This window comes from Peromyscus leucopus, chromosome 14 (genome assembly GCF_004664715.2).
Source record: "Peromyscus leucopus breed LL Stock chromosome 14, UCI_PerLeu_2.1, whole genome shotgun sequence".
NCBI lineage: Eukaryota > Metazoa > Chordata > Mammalia > Rodentia > Cricetidae > Peromyscus > Peromyscus leucopus.
The window spans coordinates 67,538,453-67,560,104 of NC_051075.1; the positions used below are offsets into that span (position 1 = coordinate 67,538,453).

Below are 21,652 nucleotides of genomic sequence, written 5' to 3' on the forward strand. Positions count from 1 at the left end.
TGTCCTAGAACTTACTTTGTAGACCAGGCTGGCCTCAAACTCACAGAAATGCACCTGCCTCTGCCTCCCAAGTGCTGAGATTAAAGGTTTGCGCCACCACACCTGGCTACAAAACTCTTAATATGATTCTATGTTGTACACCAATAATTTCCTGGATAGAAACAAAATTGGATCCCAAACTAACAATTCTTTTGAATAATTAGTACTTAGAAATACAACTTTATCATAATTCCTACATAAAAAATAATACTTGATTATAATTAGTGCACATACAGCTTTAAATGCAATTGGAGGTATCTGTGATATTAAACAATTTCTTACTAACACTATAAATGTGAGACCTTCTATCCATATCTACAGTCAACACATTAGCTACTACATTTTAATTCAGTTTAAGCAAAGCCTAGCAAGATTATTAAAGTGTTAGATCTAGTAGGTCCTGTCACCCTTCCCAGTGAACTCTGAGGGTCATCACACAGGCCTTAGTTGGTAATTACAATGTATACTAAATGTGTTTCACTTCAGATACTTTTTGATTACCACCCAAGCCATTCTCCCCATAAAAGGGGTTATTTTAAGTATTAGTTGTACCTGACACATTTTATGGAGAAGCTAAGTGTACAATATCAAAGTGAAGAAGTCTGTTATATCCCTGAAAGGTTTACTGTGATTCTAATAGGATGGTCCCATGGTAATTTTAAACTAAAAATCTCAACAATCCATTCATATTAAAACATTCCTTTGAACAAATCTGCACAAAAATCTGTAACCACATGGTACTACTGTCCTATTAAATGTTTACTGGTAACTAATTTTTCATCCTTGCTTGCATTCTGCTGTAACTAACTTCAAATTAAAATATAATACTCACTTCATCAGCCACAAACTCCTTACTCAGACCAAAATCTGTCAGCACCACATGGCCATTAGAATCAAGTAGAATATTTTCAAGCTTAATGTCCCGGTATATAATCCCCAACTGTAAAAACAAAACAAAACACATTTTAAGATAATTTCCAAATCAATTAAGACAGCATTTATCTACCTTTGAGGAGGTTCCTCTTCAGGATTCTGAGACTCTTAGCAACTCTGAGAGCAAATGCTCCATCTTGGAGCTCAAATGCTGGCTTTCCCAAAGCTCTCCAAATGTATTTTATTTCTGTGTGATGAGGGTCTATCCCTGGAACCAGCTTCTTTGAGGTCTCCCTGCTGACTATTGCCCCTTTCTGTCTCTATTCTCCTTATTTCACACTTACTCTAAATTATCTTCATAGTCCTTCTTGGCCAATTCTTGCCCATAACTCTGTAATGGCTTCAGCAAACCTTCCTAAGGAGATATATCCTATGCTGATCATATTTTTGTTTTCACACTATGTACTTACCTGCAAATTACTAATATTTTCTAGCTATTTGCCATTTACCTTAATATATTTACACTGTCTGCTTTTTCAGATTTTATGCACTTATCTAGCATCCTGTATAATGCACTGTGTCAGAAAGGCAACTAATAAAGGCTTTTTAAATAACACTCTTAAGCATAAAGGTTAAAGAGCATAGGTTAATTTTGATGTTTACTTCTAAATCAGCAAAGCAAATCATTCAATAACATTTATACAGTCACTCATTGTTTTACAACAAGGATATGTTCTCGAAGTATGCTGTTAGATGACTTTGACTGTACAAGCATCATGGAGTATACTTACACAAACCTTGGTGGTGTAGTAAAAAAATGACCACAGAGTAAACATGAGATGTATGAAGCTGTTGCCACTGAAACACAGTAGACAGTCTTATAGTAAGCCCTCTAAAATGATGATTAAAATATATATTAAATGTATAAAGCAGAAGCATGTTTGGCTTTTGACCATGATCAAGTTTTACTCTGCTGTACACAATGACATGTGTTACATTATCACACGAGTGGTAGTAGCACAGCAGGTTCATTTACACCAGCAACACATAAACAGGGAGGAAGTCAAGTTCAGCATTTTGACAGCTACATAACCACCAAGTGACAGGAATTCTTCAGCTCCACTGCAATCTTATGGGATCAGTGGCAAATGTATGGCCCATCACTGAGAGAAATGTTATACAGTTCAAGAATGTGTGTCTCTTTATTTTGTTTTTCATGTAAGCAGTATAGTAAAATATTTCAACCATGTAACAAAGATCTAAGAGGTGTCTGACCCACCTCAACTTTCTACTTCATGTTTTCAGTTATATCAGCATGGATTATGTGCTTTGATATTTTAAAATATTGTTTTTCTCAACATCAAACACAGGAAAAAGATTCCTAATAATTTCTCAAAACTGAAATAAAAGTATACCCCCTCAAAAAAACACAACAATAACAAAAAGCAAAACAAGACAGTAGGAAGTTTTCCTATGAAAGTTTCAGTGGTTTAGAAGAAAAATAGGAAGGAAAACACTTAAGAGTGTGTACTACACAATCATTTGACTTGAAGCATTCCATTTACTTAAGAACTAGCAGCACTTTGTATTTAAGCAACCTCCTTGGAAAAGAATTTTAGAGACAAATTATTTACTATCCAATTTACTTCATCACTTCCAAATAAATTTGTACTTTTTTTTTTTTTTTGGTTTTTTGAGACAGGGTTTCTCTGTGTAGCTTTGCACCTTTCCTGGAACTCACTTGGTAGCCCAGGCTGGCCTCGAACTCACAGAGATCCGCCTGCCTCTGCCTCCCAAGTGCTAGGATTAAAGGCTAAATTTGTACTTTTATCTCTTCCTATAAGAATTAGTACTAGCATCTCTATTAAAATGAATATTGCTTGGTGTGTGTGTGTGTGTGTGTGTGTGTGTCTTTTTAGGGTAAGGCAGCTGAGAAATCATTTGCTATAGTGCTTTCATTGCATAGCTATCACATTTATTCTCAGTTCCATTATGTTCTCTATATCCATGTTTTTATTAGTTTAGTAATAAAGAGTAACATGGAATCTTCCTTTAGTAGAACAAAATGAATTAAAGTATTATATAAATTATAGACTGTGTTTCCTAGCTTACCCATTTGGCTTTGTGTTTTGTTTTTACTTTAGTGCTTCAGGTGAATTTTACTGCTGTTTTTATATTTTAAAACATTACATCTAATTATAAGCTTCAAAAGTTTTGTAGCTTGTTCTGGATAGTAATATTTCTGATATAAAGATGTTTAAGCTGTATCATATCGCACAAAAGTAAGCACAGGCATGAAGCTTGTCACCACAGTGAAAATTCTATCCAAAGCAGCACAAATGGTCATTCACTGTTCCCACTCTTCTCTTCCTGCTTCTCAGATATTTTTATTCACTCTTCATTTGTGACAGAGTCTCATTACAGAAAACCAAGTTGCTCTCAAATCAACCTGACCCCGAAAGCTTCCAGGTGCTAGAATTTTCTAAAGATTCTAACCATCTCCCTCCACCTGTCAGGACAGGTGTTTCTGCCAGGACTTGTTTCTGTTCTGGGCTGGACCAACCATTTCTTGACTCCCGATTTATTTTCTTTTACCTTCTAGAATCCTTCCTTAGTCTTTCTCACCTATCATCTCCATCATTGACTCAATTTCTGATCAAAACCTTCCAGCCTTTTTAAGATGTCTTCCTTACCATTTTTCTTCAATTCACCCTCTTTTTCTGTATTGCATACTTATACTTTAATCTGTTTATCTTAAGCTAAGAGAGGGATGACAAACATGGCAAAGAATAGCTTCATATCTGAATTGTTGAAATTTAGTGACTCAAACCACTGTTCCTTTATGTACTTGCACACCTTTGATATAAATTACTTCAGCATTTTCTACTTCTGAAGAAAACCATACACACTGAGACAACACAGGAATAGTCTGCTTCTCCAATAACTAAGTTAAGTCAAAATTTCATCAGTCAAGGTTAAGGATATCTGCAATAAACAATACGAGTTTAAACTGATTTGTATATAGTTCCAACAGGATCATAGATACAATGTCCAGGTAAAGGTTTCAGTACCTGAGCTCATGTCACTTGGAGGCAATGAGGAGGAACAGAGTAGGACAGATGCAGAAGCAAGCTAACACAGGAGGGAGGGAAATAACTCCGAACCAGCAGCAAAATCAGGAAGTGCCCTCTGAGAACAGACAGATGGATTGTTCCATGGAACAAGTCACAATTAAGAAAATACATTTTACAACTTGGGGCTTCATTTTAACAACCAACAGCTTTTATTCAGATGATATTTTACAATAAACAAAGTACTAGGGTTTTTTTCATGAAGACCAACAAAGAGAAAAAAAGCTCAGGTTCTTTTTGTTTGCTTATTTGATGTTTCAAAACAAAATAGACAAGATTTACTTTCTGTTCATTTATGAGTTGGGAGTCTCGATTTGTAACTCAATTTGGTCTTCAATTCATGATCCTCCTGCCTCAGCCTCCCAAGTGCTGGGATTCTAGGAATGCTGAACCATGTCCAGCAAAAAGTAAACATTTTCAGAAAGAAACTATGACACTGAGAATACAGTAACATACACAAACCCCCAAGACAACCTATGAAAATATCATCTTGTTCAGATCCATCAACACCTCATTAACAGACTGTTCAAAAGCAAACTCCAAAGATGAAGCACCTTACCTTGTGCAGGTGTTCCAGGGCAAGCACAATCTCTCCAACATAGATCTGCACTTCGTGCTCTGTGAAACGCTCTCTTTGAGAAAGATGAGTAAAAAGTTCTCCACCATTTATATAATCTAAAAACGAAATATATTTTTTCTTTCTTTGACTTGCATTCATAAATGAAAGAAAATAATTCTTTTTAATCACTTTGGGTTAACCATTATTTTTGCATAACTCTCAGTGTATGGCAGTTTCATAGCAAGTATTACTAGTTTCATATTGTCATACAATTTCCTAATACAATGATCATCCTAAACCAATCAAATGAATGTGCAAAGAGTACCACCATTAAAACTACAACACAAAATCCACACAGATTTAAGAATAGTTTTCCAAAGACATCATACCAGAGACTTCTGCCACCAGTGTGTAACTTATTGTAGAGTATCAAACATCAGGCACATGATGACCAAACCATCCCCCCTCCAAAATCCCACACAAACCCCCAACAAAACACAAGCAAATTCCTATTTTGCCACATGCAATGGCTACCAATCATTAAGACCTGTAAATAAGATTATTTTCCAGGGGCTGGAAAAATGGCTCAGAGGTTAAAAACACTGGCTGCTCTTTGAGAGGACCCAATTCAATTCCCAGCACCCACATGGCAGCTCACAGCTGTCTGTAACTCTAGTTCCAGGGGATCTGATTCCCTCATACATACTTGCAAACAAGACACTAATGTATATAAAAATAAATAAATACATAAATATATAAAAGATTATTTTCCAGAATTGTTTGGGCACACTTTAAAAGAATGTATTTCTAGGCAGCAGGTAGCATTCTTATGGCTCCATACAGCATGGAATAAAAAAGAACATAGAGTAAAAGCAGCATAACATGGCTGAATGAAAGTATTCAAAACCCAAAGATTTCATTTTCCTTCAGTTTACCCTATTATCACAGGGAAATAATGAAAGAGGAGACAAAATAGCTTAAGTAAAAAGGGGAATTTCACTAACTGGTGAAAAAAAGAAACGCTGATTATTAGTATTAAGATATCACTTGAAGACCTGAATATGGATGAATTTAGGTAATAACAGATTAATATTATAAAATGTTTAAAATTGTACAGGACAATAATTTTAAAAAAATTAAACTCTAATTTCATCGGAGACTAACCACAAAGAACATTTCCTTTGTAAGGCTTCTGTATTTTGGCAAGGGTTTTTAATTTATCTGAACACAAAGCTAATTATTTAAAAAGAACACAACATTCCTATAAATGAACAATGAATTTTTCTATTTAAGTAGTTAGTTACTTAGGCCTAAATTTATGTAGACACAGCACAGATTTCTTCACTAATATATGAATGGTCAAATTCCACCATGGTCTCAAAAGTGCGATTCAATCACTTCATCTTCTATGGCCAACTTCAACAGAGCCAACCTCTTCTTCATGTTATCACAATAGTTCTAGAGACTTTTTATCAACGTAATTATCTTACTGTATTCCCAATGTCAGTTGTACTCCATTCTCTGCGACACTGCATTTTTAAGCATCAAGACCAATATAATCACCATACTACACACCTACTACAAATGCCTGCTGCAGCACTCAACAGATTTTTTTAATTTAATAAAAATTAATTTTTACTGCTGTTTCATATGTGCATCTTTGCTGTTATTTTTAGTCAGCATACAAAATATTGGGTTTCATTCTGACATCTTTCCATGTATCATGAACTCTGCTCATATTCCTCACCCCATTATGTTCTCTTGTCCCGTCAATGATGGGTCCCCTCTCTGAAAACAATCACTAAACTCCAAAAGTCAGTCCAGTGTAAAACAAAGTCAAAACAACAACAACAACAAAAACCCTCCAGCATATTCCCATCTCAGAGACAATGTGACACAATAGAGTAAGGAGAGCTTTGTAACTAAGAGACCCAAATGGTTCTACTGTGTTGTAAGCAAGTTAAGTCTCTGATTTCTAATTCTTTATCTAATAAACAGAAACCATAACTATTTGTGAATTACTGTTGCTTGGGTTACTGTTGCTTGCAGCATAGGAAGTGCTTTTCCATTGCTGGGGAGATTTAAGAAAAAGAAACTATAAATCCAAGAAGACAAGCTTAATAATCAAGTTACCTATTTTCCTACTTCTGGGATAGATTGTTGAGACATTCATAACAATCAGTACTTTTTATAGGTATATGTTATGTACTTTATAGGCAATTCTATCCAGTCATAAATGCTTTAACAGTGGTAAAGCAGAAACTGAGGCAGGCCAAGAAATCTAACAGCAGAACTTACAATAAGTGCTGTTGTGGGATATTTTGATTGCATTCTGACACGCCTAAGACTGCTCAATAAAGTAATACCTTGAATCAAAAGCTAGTGACTAGCTGACCAGAATTGGCCACAGAGAAGCCAGCAATTTGGATAGAGAAGATGCATAGGAAGGAAGGGCCAGGGACTGGAGTTTGAGCTCTCTTGGTTCTGGGAGGAGAGAAAAGACATGTCTCTTGCTGTGTCTCTGGCCAAAAAGCAAGGTCAACTAGCTGCTATTCAGACTCTCTGAGTTAGCAAGTTTCCACCCCAGCCTTTGACTTCTGAGTCTTATTGATAAAAAGATGATAAACTTCATTTAAACCTACATATCATGTCCATGGCAGAGCCAGAGCCATTGGCCCAGAAGCCCCACCAGGCCACAGCCTGAGTGGCACTGACTGAAGGGTTGTGGGGCAGCATCTGATAATTAAAATATCAGTATATTCATGTTGTAGAAAAAACATCAAAGTGCTGTAATTAAAAGCAGACCCAGCAGAAGCTAGTGAGATTCTAGAAGTCAACCAATTGCCATCCTGAGTCTTGGTTCTGTTTGGCATGTGGCACATCTCATTATAGTTTCAATTGCTATTTTCTGAATATATAGTGTTAGTTAGCATGTTTAAAAGACCCACTGAACATTTTTAACATCCTCTGCTGTGAAGTACACATTAAAGTAGTTTTCACTCTCCCTGTTTTGTTTTTTAGATACAGCTAACACACCAGGAATTCACCCACTTCAAGTACAAAATTCAATTATTTTTTGTTTGTTTATTCAGACTTGTGAAGTGTCTACCCTAATCAATTTAACTGCCCCCAAGTCCTAGAAATTCCAATTTATCTACCTTTGGCTGCTTGTGCTTCTAATGCCATATGTAAGAAATTATTCCAGAATCAATGCCACATAAATTTGCCAATGTTTTTGTCTAAGACTTTTACAGTTTTAGGTCTGACTATTAGTCTTTGATCCATTTAGTTTAGAGTTTACTTTTATTTATGTTTTGAGGTATAGCCCAACTTCATACTTTAGCATATAGCTATCCAGTTGATCCAGAACTATTGAAAAACTATTCATCATTGTTACACTTGCTGAAAAACCAGTTGACTGTAAATGTGAGGATTTCTGGACTCTTGGTTCTATTCTATGGACCACATCAATTATATGTCTATCCTTACACTGAAGTCACATTTTTACAATCAGAATAGTATTGTAGTGTTTTTTTTTTTTTTTTTTTTTTTTTTTTTTTTTTTTTTTTTTTGTTTTGTTTTTTTAAGTAAAGTCTTACTATTGACCAGGTTGGCCTTCAACTCCTAGGCTCAAGCACCTCTCTTTCCTATCTCTCAAGTGGCAGGTGTACTGGTGTGGGACCCTGGCTTACAATACATTTTGAAATCAAGAAGTGAATCTCCTATCTTTGTTCTTTTTTCAAAACTATTGCAGTTCTCCTCTGCCCTTACAAGTTTCCACCTGAATGTTGAGAACACCTTGGTAATTCTACAAAGAAATGACTGAGGTTTTGAGAAGGGATGTATACTAAATCTGATATTCAATCTAGGAATATTGCTACCTCTGACATTCCATTAAGTTGTTATGCTTTTCCATTTCCTTAGGTCACTTTCATCCTTTCAACAATGTGTTGTTTTACACTTCTTTATTGCCAAATGTTTTATTCTTTTTAGTCTAAGATAAACAGAATTATTCTCTTAATTTATTTTCCAGACTGTTCACTGCAAGAACATCAAAACTTAATTGTGTGATGCTCTTATGTCCTACAACTTTGCTTAACTTGGTTATTGATTCTAATATTTTTAATGAATTCCTTATGGTTTTATAAGATCATAAACATCATCTTAAAAGTTTTTCTTTCTACTTTGCAGTCTCTAGGCCTTTAGTGATCTTTCTCATCCTACAATGTTGAATAAAGTGGTAAACGTGGACATTCATTTCATGTTCCTGATTTTAGAAGAAAGGTCTTTCATCACTAAGTACTATGTTCACTGTGGGGTTTTGTTTCATTTTTTTCTACATATATGCTTTTAACTGGTTGAAAAATTCACTTCCTTGCCTGTTTTAGTGGATGTTTTTCATCACAAATGAATGCTGAGTTTTAGCCAATGACTTCTCTATGTCACTTCCTTGCCTGTTTTAGTGGATGTTTTTCATCACAAATGAATGCTGAGTTTTAGCCAATGACTTCTCTATGTTCATTTAGAAGACCATATAGTCTTTTATTCTACAATTCAATATGTTGATTCTAGATTTTTAAGACAATCTTGTACTCCTAGGATTAATCCTACTTGGTCTTGCTATATAATCCTTCTTACTTATTCCTGAATTCAGTTTGGTAGAATTTTGTTGAGGAATTTTGCACTTTATTCATACGAGATGTTAGCCTGGACTTTCTTGTGATGTACACAAGATAATACCGGACATATTGGGAAGTGTTTTCTATTTTTTGGACACGTTTGTGAAAATTTTGTTATTAATTCTTCTTTAAATGTTTAGTTATACTCACCAATGAAGACGCTTGGCTGTTGACTTCTCTTCAAGTATGCCTCTACTTCCCTGAGATCATCACCAGCAGTAACAGCAGAAATATGTTTCTTCTTGAGTCAATTCCAATTCCAGTACTCTGTATCATTCTAGGAATTCTTTTCTTCTTTCCCATTTTCTTTTTTTAAACACAAGGTGGCATTAAATAGTCTGGGCTAACCTCAACTGTAGGATCCTACTGCCTCAGCTGGAATGTTGGGATTATAGCCATGGGCCACCATGGTTGGCTAGGTATTTAGGTAACCTTAACACCCAGTTAATTTTATGTTGTTATTTAGTTGTTCATAGTATTCTCTTGTGATTCGTTTTAATTCAAAAGTCATATCCTTCATATCACTCTAGGTTTTACAGATTTAAGCTTTTTTTTTTTTAAAGCTTGGTCAGTTTAGTTAAAGGCTTATCAATTTGTTGTTCTTTTTGAAGACCACTTTTTGCTTTCACTGATTTTTCTCTGTTGTTCACATGTTCTCTATTTGATTGTTTTCTGATATTTATTATTTCTCTCTCTTCTCTTTGCTTTGAGTTAGTTTACTTTCTTCTGCAATGGCTGTTTGGGAGAAAGCTTGTGCATGAACTGAACTTTTAGGCTTTTTTCTTTGTTATTATTCCATAAACAACACAGTATAACAACTATTTACATTGTGTAAGATATTATGAGCAATCTAGTGAAGATTTAATATATTCAGGAGAACACACAAGTTATATACAATACTACAAACCACTTTGTAAAGGAGACAAGCATTTTCTGGCTCTTGTCTACAGGTAGTGTTTATGTCCTCGAATCCCCTACTCCCATGGACACTGAGGGGCAACTATATATTCCATATCTAAAATGTTGCTATGATTATTATCTTATACTTTTATTTCTGAAAGTACATATTTATAGCTTGTTATATCAGTCTTCCTAGTTATTTTTTATTTCCTGATTTTGTGGGAGATTCAAATTATGAATTGACTTCAACTCCCCCATGCCCATCCTGGCAAAATTTGTTTTATTTTCTCTGAGACAGTCTCACATGGTAGCTGAGGGTGTCCTCACATTCACTGTGATTCTCCTGCCTCAGACTCCTAATTGTTGGAATTTCAGGTGCAAGCCACATACCCAGCTTGTCTTGTTTTTATGAGGTTTTTCCCCCTTATTTAATAGCTTGGCCCAGCTATTAGTCAAGTCTATCTGATTTGCAATATAAGACCTTCAATGTTGCTCCTCAGAGAACAGAGCCCTAGAATTTGCACAAATTTCCCTCACTGGCTAGGTTCTTTGACTCTGCTAGTATTACAAACAGCTGCTAGGCTCCACTAATTGCTATTTGATTGCCCAATTGTTTCCAATAATGTTCTGGGGCACTAATTGCTCCACAAGTCTGATCCAATAAATTCAGGCTCTTAAATGAGTAGTTTGAGGACAGTGTTTGAGATCTAGTCTTACCTCATGTCTTAAAAGTTTGGGTTTCTTATTGTTGTGAAAAGACACCATGACCACAGCAACTCTTATAAAGGAAACATTTAATTGTGGTAGCTCGCTTACAGCTCAGAGGTTCAGTCCATCATGTCGAGGAGCGTGGTGGCAAGCAGGCAGATGTGGTGCTGGAGTTGAGAGTATTTACATCTTGACTCAGAGGCAACAGAAAGTTGACTGACTGTCACACCGAGTGAAGCTTGAGAAAAAGACCTCAAAGCCCACCCCCACAGTAACATACTTCCAACAGAAGGTGTGGCCGAGACTAAAGGTGTGCCCTCCAACCTTAAAGTCTGGATTAAGGTGTGTATCATTCATCCTCCTCCAACAAGACCACAGTTCCTCCAACAGGGCCACACCTCCTAATAGTGCCACTCCTTATGAGTTTATGGGGGCCAAATACATTCAAACTACCATATCCCGGGAGGATTTTTAAGTTGCCTATAGCCAAAGATTCACTTATTGCTATAATGTAGTTACCATACTCCTCATAATCTCCACAGTACCTAACACTGTTGCAAACATAGTTCTGTTGGTGAGTGCTTGAGATTTCTCTGTTCTTATGAACTACCTCTTCCTCTGCACCGCCACCCCCCCTCGCCCCGCCCCCAAAAGCATCCTTAAGCTCCTGTTCTGGAGCTGAGAGTGAGGGCAGTGGCCAGATTCTCTTGAAGTGCCATCCCTGCTTAGCTGGCAAGGTGCTGGGTAAAGGCAGCAGCAGTCTCTGGCTTCTCAGCTTCCCTTGAACAGTGAATGGAACCCTTATCCTACAAGCAAAGCAGAACTGGGAGGACCAGAACTCTGCACTCAGTCTCCCAAGCCAGCATACAGCTTGCATCCTAGCAATCAGAGCAGGGTGGAGGAAAGGAATCCTCAACTTCTCAGATACTTTAATTAGTCTCAGTGCCTTCTTTTTAGAGAAATGGATGGGGTTATTGTTGAGATCAGACTGCTCTAAGTTACTCCATATTGCTAAAACTTTTTAAAGACTGCTTTGTCCTAAAAGACTCCATTTAAGTGAAAACACAACAGCAAGATGACTCTGCACTGTGTTGGGCACCTGAGCAAGGAAATGGGTCAGCTGGCAAAGTGCCTGCACAAACATAAGTTAGTATTCGTGTAAAAAGACAGAGAGTGCACACCTGTGACCAGCCTGGGGAAAAATGAGGTGGAGAGACAACCGAGGAAAACACCTAAGGTTGAACCCTGGCTTCCACATGCATACACACTGGAACCTGCATGTACATGTACACACAGACACATGCCATTTTTAAAAGAAGTACTATCTCTCTAGCATTACCTTCAAGACACAAAATTAATTTATTCCTAAAAGTACAACAAGTAGGATCCTATAAATAATCAAAGTAAAATGGGACTATATGAGCACATGGCATATTAAAAAATATCACACAAGGAAAACTATGCCTGAGAACTTACTGAACATGCCAGACAGTGAAGGTGTCCCACAATGGTAACATCTGGATCACATAAAGAGAAGATGTCAATAGTCCTCACATCCTGCCATCTAACTAGTCACTGTACACATCAAGGGACTGAATTTCCAAATTTCCCTAGGGCATCAGCTGGTTTCTGTCCCCACTGCTGACTGGGCCTACTCCAAGGCCTAGTCTAGATCTAGCACTTTATCTCTAGAACCTCCAGGATCCCACACTTTACCCTGAGGTTCCTCAATAGCTCGACTTTGAAGCTAAGATGCCAGCACATCTCTTGGGGGGTTCTTAATATCTTACCTACCACCCGTGGTGAATCTCTTTACCATCTACATCTGCTTCCCAATTTCTCAGGAAGCCATTATTCAACTCCACTGCAACTCCTTTAACCTTAACCCACGTGGATTGTTATACAGGCTGATCAATTTACTGTGATATGTAACATGTAGCCCAAGAGTTAACTTAAGGTTGTAATAAAAGAACCTGGTTTTGCCTCAGCTAGCTATCAAGGGAAACTGGGGCCACTAGGTAAATTGCAGCCAACAAAACCAACACAGCATGTGAATTTATGGTTATTCAATAAATTCTGACACTGTGGAAAGGTACATGCCCATCTATGTTTCTGACACAGCATACTCAGGATAGCTATTTTTCTAGTTTGTTTTGTATTCGCATAGGAATTGTAAAGTCTGTTTGTCCATCTCTATAAACACACACAGAGAGCCTGTTTGGGGTTTTGATCCTGACAACTTTGCACACAGAGTTCCATTTGGTGAGAACCAGCATTTTAACAATATTGAATTTCCATTTTAGGCCGTGTCACAATGTGAGCTGGCCTTGCACCTCTCCATCACCATACTCAGAAGTGCATCCTTGGGAGAATGCTCTTCTTGTGGCATCTTCTCATCCTACTAGCAATGGTTTTTACTTTGATCATTTGAGTAAGGTGGTTTTCTTTGGGTTATCTACCATAAGAGAAAGAGAGTACACACTTCATTTTTATAATTAACAATCACTTTTGGAGAAGTAGTTTGAAAGTATGTAGCTATCCTAGCCCTTACTAAGTAATCAGTTCTTTAGTTCTATCTGAATATATTCATGGTTTCTTGTTTTATTCAAAAAGCAAGAATGTACCACTGTTAGTTTCTAGGTTCTAGATTCAGAAGCCTGTTGTGAGATTTTTGTTTACACTGCATGAAGATATGTCTATGTTTTGCCTCACCTGCCTAAGGCACCCGATTGGTTTAATAAATAGGCTGAACGGCCAATAGCTAGGCAGGAGAGACTAGGCAGGACTCTGGGCAGAGGGAGGAACTAACTCAGGGTTAGAATCTGTTGTGGCAGGAGACACCAACAAGACATGGAGGGAGTTGGACATACAGAATGGAAGGAGAGGTAAAAAAGCCACAGGGCAAAATGTAGATTAATAGAAAAAGGTTAATTTAAGTTATAAGAGCTAGTTGGAAACAAGCCTAAGCTAAAGGCCAAGCTTTCATAATTAATAATAAGTCTCTGTGTTGTTATTTGGGCATTGGCAGCTGAAAAGAAATACAGAAACTATAGGACAAGACTAGACCAGAGGAATATAGGAGAAGGCTTTACAGGAACATCAGCTTGAGCATGATCAGAGACACAGCACTAACCAAGAGCAAGTCAGGCCAGGGGCTCCCTGAACAAAAGAAAAGGGTGGTTAATATAGGACAAGTTCTTGGCAAAGTCCCCAGGAGCTTCATGCAAAATCCAGGTACTTCATGCAAACTGGAACTGTCCAGTCCTGTACAGTTAATGTCTAAGTTTAGTTAGATAGTTTACTAGTTACCTTTAACATGGAAGGCCAGTTTTCAGGAGGCTGGCCCTTGTTTGTAGCTGTTTAGTGGGGTAAGTCTGTAACTATTCTATTTTTAATTCTAGGGACATTATTTGAGTCCTGGGTTTCCATATACTGTAACTATTTTGCTTTGCTGTGAAAACACAAAATAAGTCTGAGAATTATGGGGACCTTTCTCAACATCTAATCATTTTGCCCTTTTTTTGGGTGGCCCTTGAAATCCTCATTGCCATCATTAATTCTGATTTTTTTTTTTTTTTTTGAGACAGGGTCTCACTATGTAGCCATAGCTGGTCTGGAACACACTATGTAGATAAAACTAGCTTTTAAGTCAGAGATCTGCCTATCTCTGTATCCTGAGTGCTAAGATAAAAGCATGAGACACAATGCCTGACCTATGGTTATATTCTCACTCTCTCTCATTCATTCATTCTCTCTCTCTCTCTCTCTCTCTCATTCTTCCCCCCCACTCCCCCCTCCCTCTCTCCTTTGTCTGTGTGTTTGTGTATACACATGAGTGCAAGTACCTACAGATGCCAAAAGCTCCTCTGGAACTGAGTTACAGGAGTTGTGAGGTACTCAACATAGGTTCTGGAATGGGATTCAGGTTCTCTGCAAGAGTAGTACATGCTCTTAACTGCTGAGCAATCTCTCCAGCCCTGGATGTGATCAGTACTGCTAAAGCATGCTCCTTCTAGAATTGTGACTAAAATTTTGTTGGTTTACCAAGTCCATAAATCATTTGTCCCTTGAGTCAAGGAGCTACTGAAATAAATCTCCATTCAGTGTCTTATCCTTCCAGGTATTGCTTAAGTAGCTGGGCAACTTACAACTCTCTTCTATATACTCATTTATTCCTTTGTTTGAAGGAATCTCCTCTTCCTTAATCATCAGCCACTCTACTGGCCTCAAATCCCCATTTCTAACTCCTTAGCCCTGTAACCCTATCAACTACATTTTGACCTCTTGGATTGTCTTTGGAGAAAAACACTTTATTTTTAGAAAGAAAGGATGAAAGCAGTAGTGAAAATATATACTTCTTTGATAGTATATAATAAAAATGTTAGCCGAAACTTTTGTCAATTGTAATCCAAATCCATTTTTAAAACTGTATTATTATTATTGAGTATGTGTCCAGTGTGTACATGCCACATCATACATGTGAAGGTCAGAGGACAACTTCTGGGCCCAGATGCCATATTGGCTCTAACACTCACACAAGACCACATTTCCTTGAGCATTTGGTCACTCCACCCTAACTTCACCAAGTTTGGCACAGCTATTCCACAGTTTAGCTGTAATTACAATTGGGCTGGTGGGCTTCAGAGCTTACGAACAGTAATAGGGAACATGGTGTTTTGTAATTCAGTGAGCTGACTACCAAGGATGTACCAAAACTGAGGCTCTGGGGTCATTACACCTCTTTGTTCATCAGATCAAATGACTCCAGGTAAAACTGGAACAAACCCTCCAGGCAGCGAAACAACAAACCAGATAGAAAAGGCATTTGTGATACTGCTATACCAAATTGAATTATGAAGTTTTAATTCTCTCAAGGGAGGGCATTGAGCCAAGTATAACAGTAAATATCTGTACTTCAGCACTCAGTAGGCGGAGGCAAAAGCATCTTGAGTTCAAGGCTAGCCTATATAACCTACTCAAGTAGAGTTTGAGGTGTAAAGGTATAAAGTCTCATCTCAAAACAACAAACAGAAAGAGCATCAGAACTAGGCATTGCGAGCAGATTTTGAGCCAGCACCACACCCTGGGCTTCAAAATGGTCAGTGATATCATGAGTAGTCAATTCCTCACTAACATCAGAGGCTGATGGTTCTCAGCCCTTTAGCTCAAGAAAGGCTCTAACCTACCTCGACACTGGTTAGATCCCTGGACTTCCTAAGCTGGGCATAAATGACATTTCCCATTGAAGAGGCCATAACAAGCCTGAACTGAGTAAATGCATCTGAGTGAAACTGCTGCTAGAATTACTTATGTCCATTTGCCTGGTGGACTCTTACCAAAGCCAACTCATCTGCCCTGAGTAACCTTCCCAATAAAATTAAGGATCCATCTGATTTTTAGAAATTTCTTCATAAGTCTCTACTAGTTTCTGGCACAAGCTGCAAGCCTGAGTTGTTTCTTTTTTGTTTTGTTTTGTCTGTTTTGTTTAAGTTAATGCTGGTTTTAGTTTCTTTATTATATTAACACTGTCAGGAATCGCATGTGATTTCTTAGTTTTTATTCACAATTCTTCAGCTTTTGTCTCCATGATTATTATTAGTTTATACTATATTAAAAAACGAAATAAACTCACAACATAGAGTGAGTAATATTGTCAGTACACACTCTTGGCTACTGATGCTTGAACAGAAGTAGTGCCTTAATTCCCTAGAATCAGGGACAGTACTCCTGAAAGGAACTCAGTCTAGTATCTGAGGTAAGTCTAAACACACAACTCACTGCTTCTGAGGCTAGCCGAAGAACAGCAACTATAGACACTGGGCACTTATTCTGTACTACTTCTATTTAGGAAGGAAAAACCTGATCCACATAACACTATAAAGTAGGTACTATTAAAATAATAATATAGTACTAGAGAAAATACAGTGATTGCTAGAGATAAGTGAAACTTGAAGGTTAAATAAACTGCCCGGAGTTATACATCTGATTAGGTGGAGAATAAGGATGATGAGGCTGAGCAGTAGGACTCCAAACACACTGTTTTATATGATCCCTGGGGGAATTTCCTTTCCCTCTTCTCTGCTCTGCTATTTCTTCCCTTCTCAAGATGTTGGCCTTGCTAATTATTGTCAGAAAAATGACCTGAAGACCAACTATTCTACCTTCCAATAATTAAATAATTTAGGGTCATGTAATCCTACATATCTTGGCCATATAACTTCACTATTTTATATGCTTGTCCCAGTTAAATTTTTGAAGGCTTATCTGAAGTCAAAGAACCCTAGAGTAGACATTCTATGAGGATTATATGCAGTATTTAAGAGAGAGAGAGAGAGAGAGAGAGAGAGAGAGAGAGCGAGCGAGCGAGAGAGAGAGAGAGAGAGAGAGAGAGAGAGAGAGAGAGAGAGAGAGGGAGAGCGCTATGGTAAATACTGAGTTTAAATTTTTTTTTATGGAGTCTTGGCTGGCCTGGTACTTGCTATGTAGCTCAGGGTACCCTGGAATTCCTAACAGTCACCCTAACTCAACTTCCCAAGTGCTAAGATTACAGGTGTGCGGGCCACCATTCTCAGCTTAAATACCTTTTATTTTCTCTTCCTAATGCTGTGCTAAATTACAATAATCACTGGCAGATTTTTAGGACACATAGTCCAAGGGCAGCAATTTGTGTCTTACAATAGTAGAAACAGAGCTGTGTGTTCTTGGAAAAAGAAACAAATAGGACTTAGCTTTGCCTGCAAGAATATTTGCAGTCTTGCAAACCTCTTTAACTTTTCCTGAAACATTATCATTTTACTCTACCTACCTGTTCAAACAGATAGATGTGAAATGGGTAACAGAGAAGTGCTGCATTCACAGCTCTTACCAGGGATTAGAATCTCACTTTGTTTACAATCAAGTATCATCAAATATTCAGTTGTGAGAAATATTGTATAATCCATTATAATAATATAATAGGTACTATAATATATACATATTTTTATTATGCTATTTAACAAGAAAATATGCTATTATTAACAATAAAATGTTATTATTATGGCTTTGGACAAAGTCTAAACAGCAGGAAGCTACAAACGTGGAAAACATGGTTTTAGAAAATTTGTACTTTGTTTACATACTTACAGTATGAAGCCTGAGGGTGTTCTCAAACTGTCCCTGTCTTTAGTCTAGGAAGCTCAGAAAACAATCCATTACTCCATACAGTGCTCCTAAATAAGGAACTATTGAAGATTCTCCTAGGATACAATGCCTCAAATAGGGCCTTATAAAAACAAAATAAAGCAAGGAAACAAAAACAAAAGTTCAGCTTGCTACAACTTCAAACATCAAAACCATGCAACAGTACAAAGAATCCCATGAACCCACTATGAAAACCCGACACACTCACATTTTGCTCATTTGCTGTAGAATTCTCTTCTCTGCTCTTAAACATGTGTGCACCTTTCCTGAACCAGCTGAAAACACTGTTCTCTACTCCTACAACTTTCCAAAGGGACACTCTCACATAACCACATGACACAAATATCATTACCATATCTAGACTTCCTGATCAAATTGTCATGTGCCCACTGTTCTTTGTAGTGAATTATTCCACCCTAACATCCAGCTCAAGATCACACACAATGCATCAGAACTCATGGAACATATATGTGTAAGCTTCTGCCTTTCTTTTCTTGTTCCTGACATGTTTGAAGAGGATACATCCTTCCATGTGGGCCAGTTCTCAATGTGGAATGTTTTGTCATGATCAGACGAAAGTAGTGAACTCCTAGAACAAATACCAGAAGATGAAGCTATCTTCTTATACCACATGGGAAGTATGGATTAGTTAGTTCTCCCAACACAAGTTAATTTTGATCATGTCATTCATTTATAGTCATTAAAGTATTGATTGCCAAGTTTCTCTGCTATAAAGTTACTATGCTTCCCCTTTTAATCAACTGGCAAACTCTAAAGAAATGAACTGAGATTATGCAAAAATATCCTGCTTCTCACTAAACTATCACCCACTCACTTTCGTGTGGAGTGATGATTTTGTAACTCCCTCTCTTCTTCTCTGTGTCAGTATTATTCCACAAGGGAGAGCTTTGCTTCTGCCCCCGTTACACTTTCTTCTTTATACCACAACAAGATGTTCTAGCTCCATCTTGTACTTTTCTCGACTTTATTTCAATACAGTTACACTGATGATCACTATCTGTCAGGGATGGCACTAAGCATTTTACAGACATCATTTCATTTAAGTCAAACAACTCCAGGAAAAGTGGGACAGCAGAGGGCTGGGGAGATCAAGTACTGCTTCTGGCATTCTCAGCTAGGAAATGCTGAAATAGTTTTCAAACAGAAATTTTTAAACAGGAAATGCATGTTTACAGAGGAGTAAGCAAATAATTTAGCTCAGTTACAGCACAGGTAGCAGAGCAGAACAGGAGGAGACTGAGCGGGAGATGAGATAGAGTAGGCTGGACAGATTAGCCAGGAAGCCTGACTATGGAGTTGAGTATGTCATAGTTAATCTTGATTGTCAATCTGATTGGATGGAGAGATGCCTAGATTACACTAAAGCACACCTCTAGGCATGTTTATGCAGGCATTTTCAAAGTGCACTACATCACGAGGAATCTTTTTTTTTTTTTTTTTTTTCGAGACAGGGTTTCTCTGTGTAGCTTTGCGCCTTTCCTGGAGCTCACTTGGTAGCCCAGGCTGGCCTCGAACTCACAGAGATCCACCTGGCTCTGCCTCCCGAGTGCTGGGATTAAAGGCGTGCGCCACCACCGCCCGGCCATCACGAGGAATCTAATTATTAACAGTTTAATAATCCACTGATGAATTCAAAATCTGAAACTATTGGAAGACGGTGCAAGGTGAGGCCTGGTTAGAGGAAATGTAATGCTGTGGTCATGTCTTTGACAGGTGTTATCTTGCCTGTGGCCCCTTCCTGTTACTGTTCTCTGCTTCCTGGATATTAGAGGTGAGGAGATTTTTCTACCATGCCCTTCCATCATGATGTTAAGCCTCATTATAGGCCCAGATGCAATGGAGTTAGAAACAATAGATGGGAACTAGGAGCCAGAACAAAACTGTCCCTTTTAAATCCAGCTATCACAGACAAAAACCAAAATCTAATTACTATGTCTAACACCCATTTCAAGTAAATGAAAGTGGGTGCGCTACTTTAAGCAGCGGAATGACCCAAACGTGAGGATATGGCAAGAAGACTTATTAAGGAGTAAATAAGAAAAGTAAACTGGGAAAATAAAAGAAGGTAACAAAATAGACAACACAATTTTTTTTCACAATCTGTTATTAAAATAAAGCTGCCTCTCCTGACACACCAATGTAACACAGGAGCTGGATGCACAGACTCCACATTATTTCTTCAGATGCCAGCTATTTAGCTTAAGACACCTCATCTCTATCACAACCATGATACATCAATCTTTGTATGGCTGCTTGCAACAACTTAACCGAGTTGATATATGAAAAATACCCAGTGTGGTGCCCAGCAGCAAGTAAATATTAAAACATCTAAAAGTGACCATAAAAATATTTGTCTCATTCCTATCAAATCCCTCTCCTTTGTGATTCTTGGAAAAGAAATCTAAGATTTTTCTGGCCTACAGACAACCTACATTTGTACTGACATTCTCATTCTTATAATAGAGTAAGAAAATATTGACATAAATGTCTTCAAGATATATTGTGCACCCCAATAAACTTATCTGGGGATCAGAGAACAGAACAGCCACTATATTAAACATAGAGGTTAGATAGCACACACTTTTAATTCTAGTATTCCAGAGGCAGAGATCCAGATGGATCTCTGTGAGTTCAAGGCCACACTGGAAACAGCCAGGCATGGTGACACACACCTTTAATCCCAGGAAGTGATGGTAGGAAACAGAAAGGTATATAAGGCTTGAGGACCAGGAACTAGAGGCTTTTTAAGCTTTTAGGCTTTTAGTGGCAGTTCAGCTGAGATCCATGTGGATGAGGACTCAGAGTCTTCCAGCTTGAGGAAACAAGATGGGCTGAGAAGTTGGCGAGGTGAGGTTAGCTGTGGCTTGTTCTGCTTCTCTGATCTTTCAGCATTCACCCCAATACCTGGCTCCTGAGTTTCTTTTATTAATAAGACTTTTTTTTTTTTTAAAGATTTACTTATATATTGTGTATACAGCATATGTGACTGCAGTCCAGAAGAGGGCACCAGATCTCATTACAGGTGGTTGTGAGCCACCATGTGGTTGCTGGGAATTGAACTCAAGACCTCTGGAAGAACAGCCAGTGCTCTTAACCTCTGAGCCATCTCTCCAGCCCCTAATAAGACCTTTTAGGATTTGTGTTACAATATATTTTATCCAGTTGGGCAGGTATTATTTGGTTAGGTCAGAGTCCTAAAATTGGATTGCTGAGTCACAACATATTTACATATTGAATTTGGTAAATACTACCAGGTTTTATTAAGTTCTTTCTCAAAATAAATAAATAAATGAATAAATGAATGAATAAAATCAGAAGCTGGGGTTGGTAAGATGCCTTAGTGGCTAAGAGCACATACTGTTCTTTCAGAGGAGCCAAGTTCAGCTTCCAGCTCCCCCATCAGGTGTCAGAGGGTTATCAACCACCTAAAACTCCAGCTCCAGAGGGTCTGAATCCCTCATTTCTACTTTTTAGGCACTGCACCCACATACACAAATCCACACACATATTCACATAATCAAAAATAAAATCACTTTGTCCACATCAACAGTGTGTCCTAAAAC

General features: G+C 37.8%; 1 protein-coding gene across 5 annotated transcripts in view; it reads right to left on the minus strand.

The window, feature by feature from the left end:
* Rps6ka5 (ribosomal protein S6 kinase A5) overlaps positions 1–21,652 on the minus strand; it is a 162,271-nt gene that overhangs the window by 60,064 nt on the left and 80,555 nt on the right. For 4 of the 5 annotated variants that reach the window (XM_028886644.2, XM_028886645.2, XM_037210779.1 and 1 more), the window contains 2 exons: positions 4,603–4,718; positions 872–979 (listed from right to left, as the gene is read on the minus strand). In XM_028886644.2, the coding sequence (XP_028742477.1) occupies positions 872–979; positions 4,603–4,718 (224 nt within the window). Of the gene's footprint in view, positions 1–871; positions 980–3,983; positions 4,102–4,602; positions 4,719–18,011; positions 19,506–21,652 lie in introns of those variants that run through there. The other variant, XM_028886648.2, reaches the window with a different exon arrangement.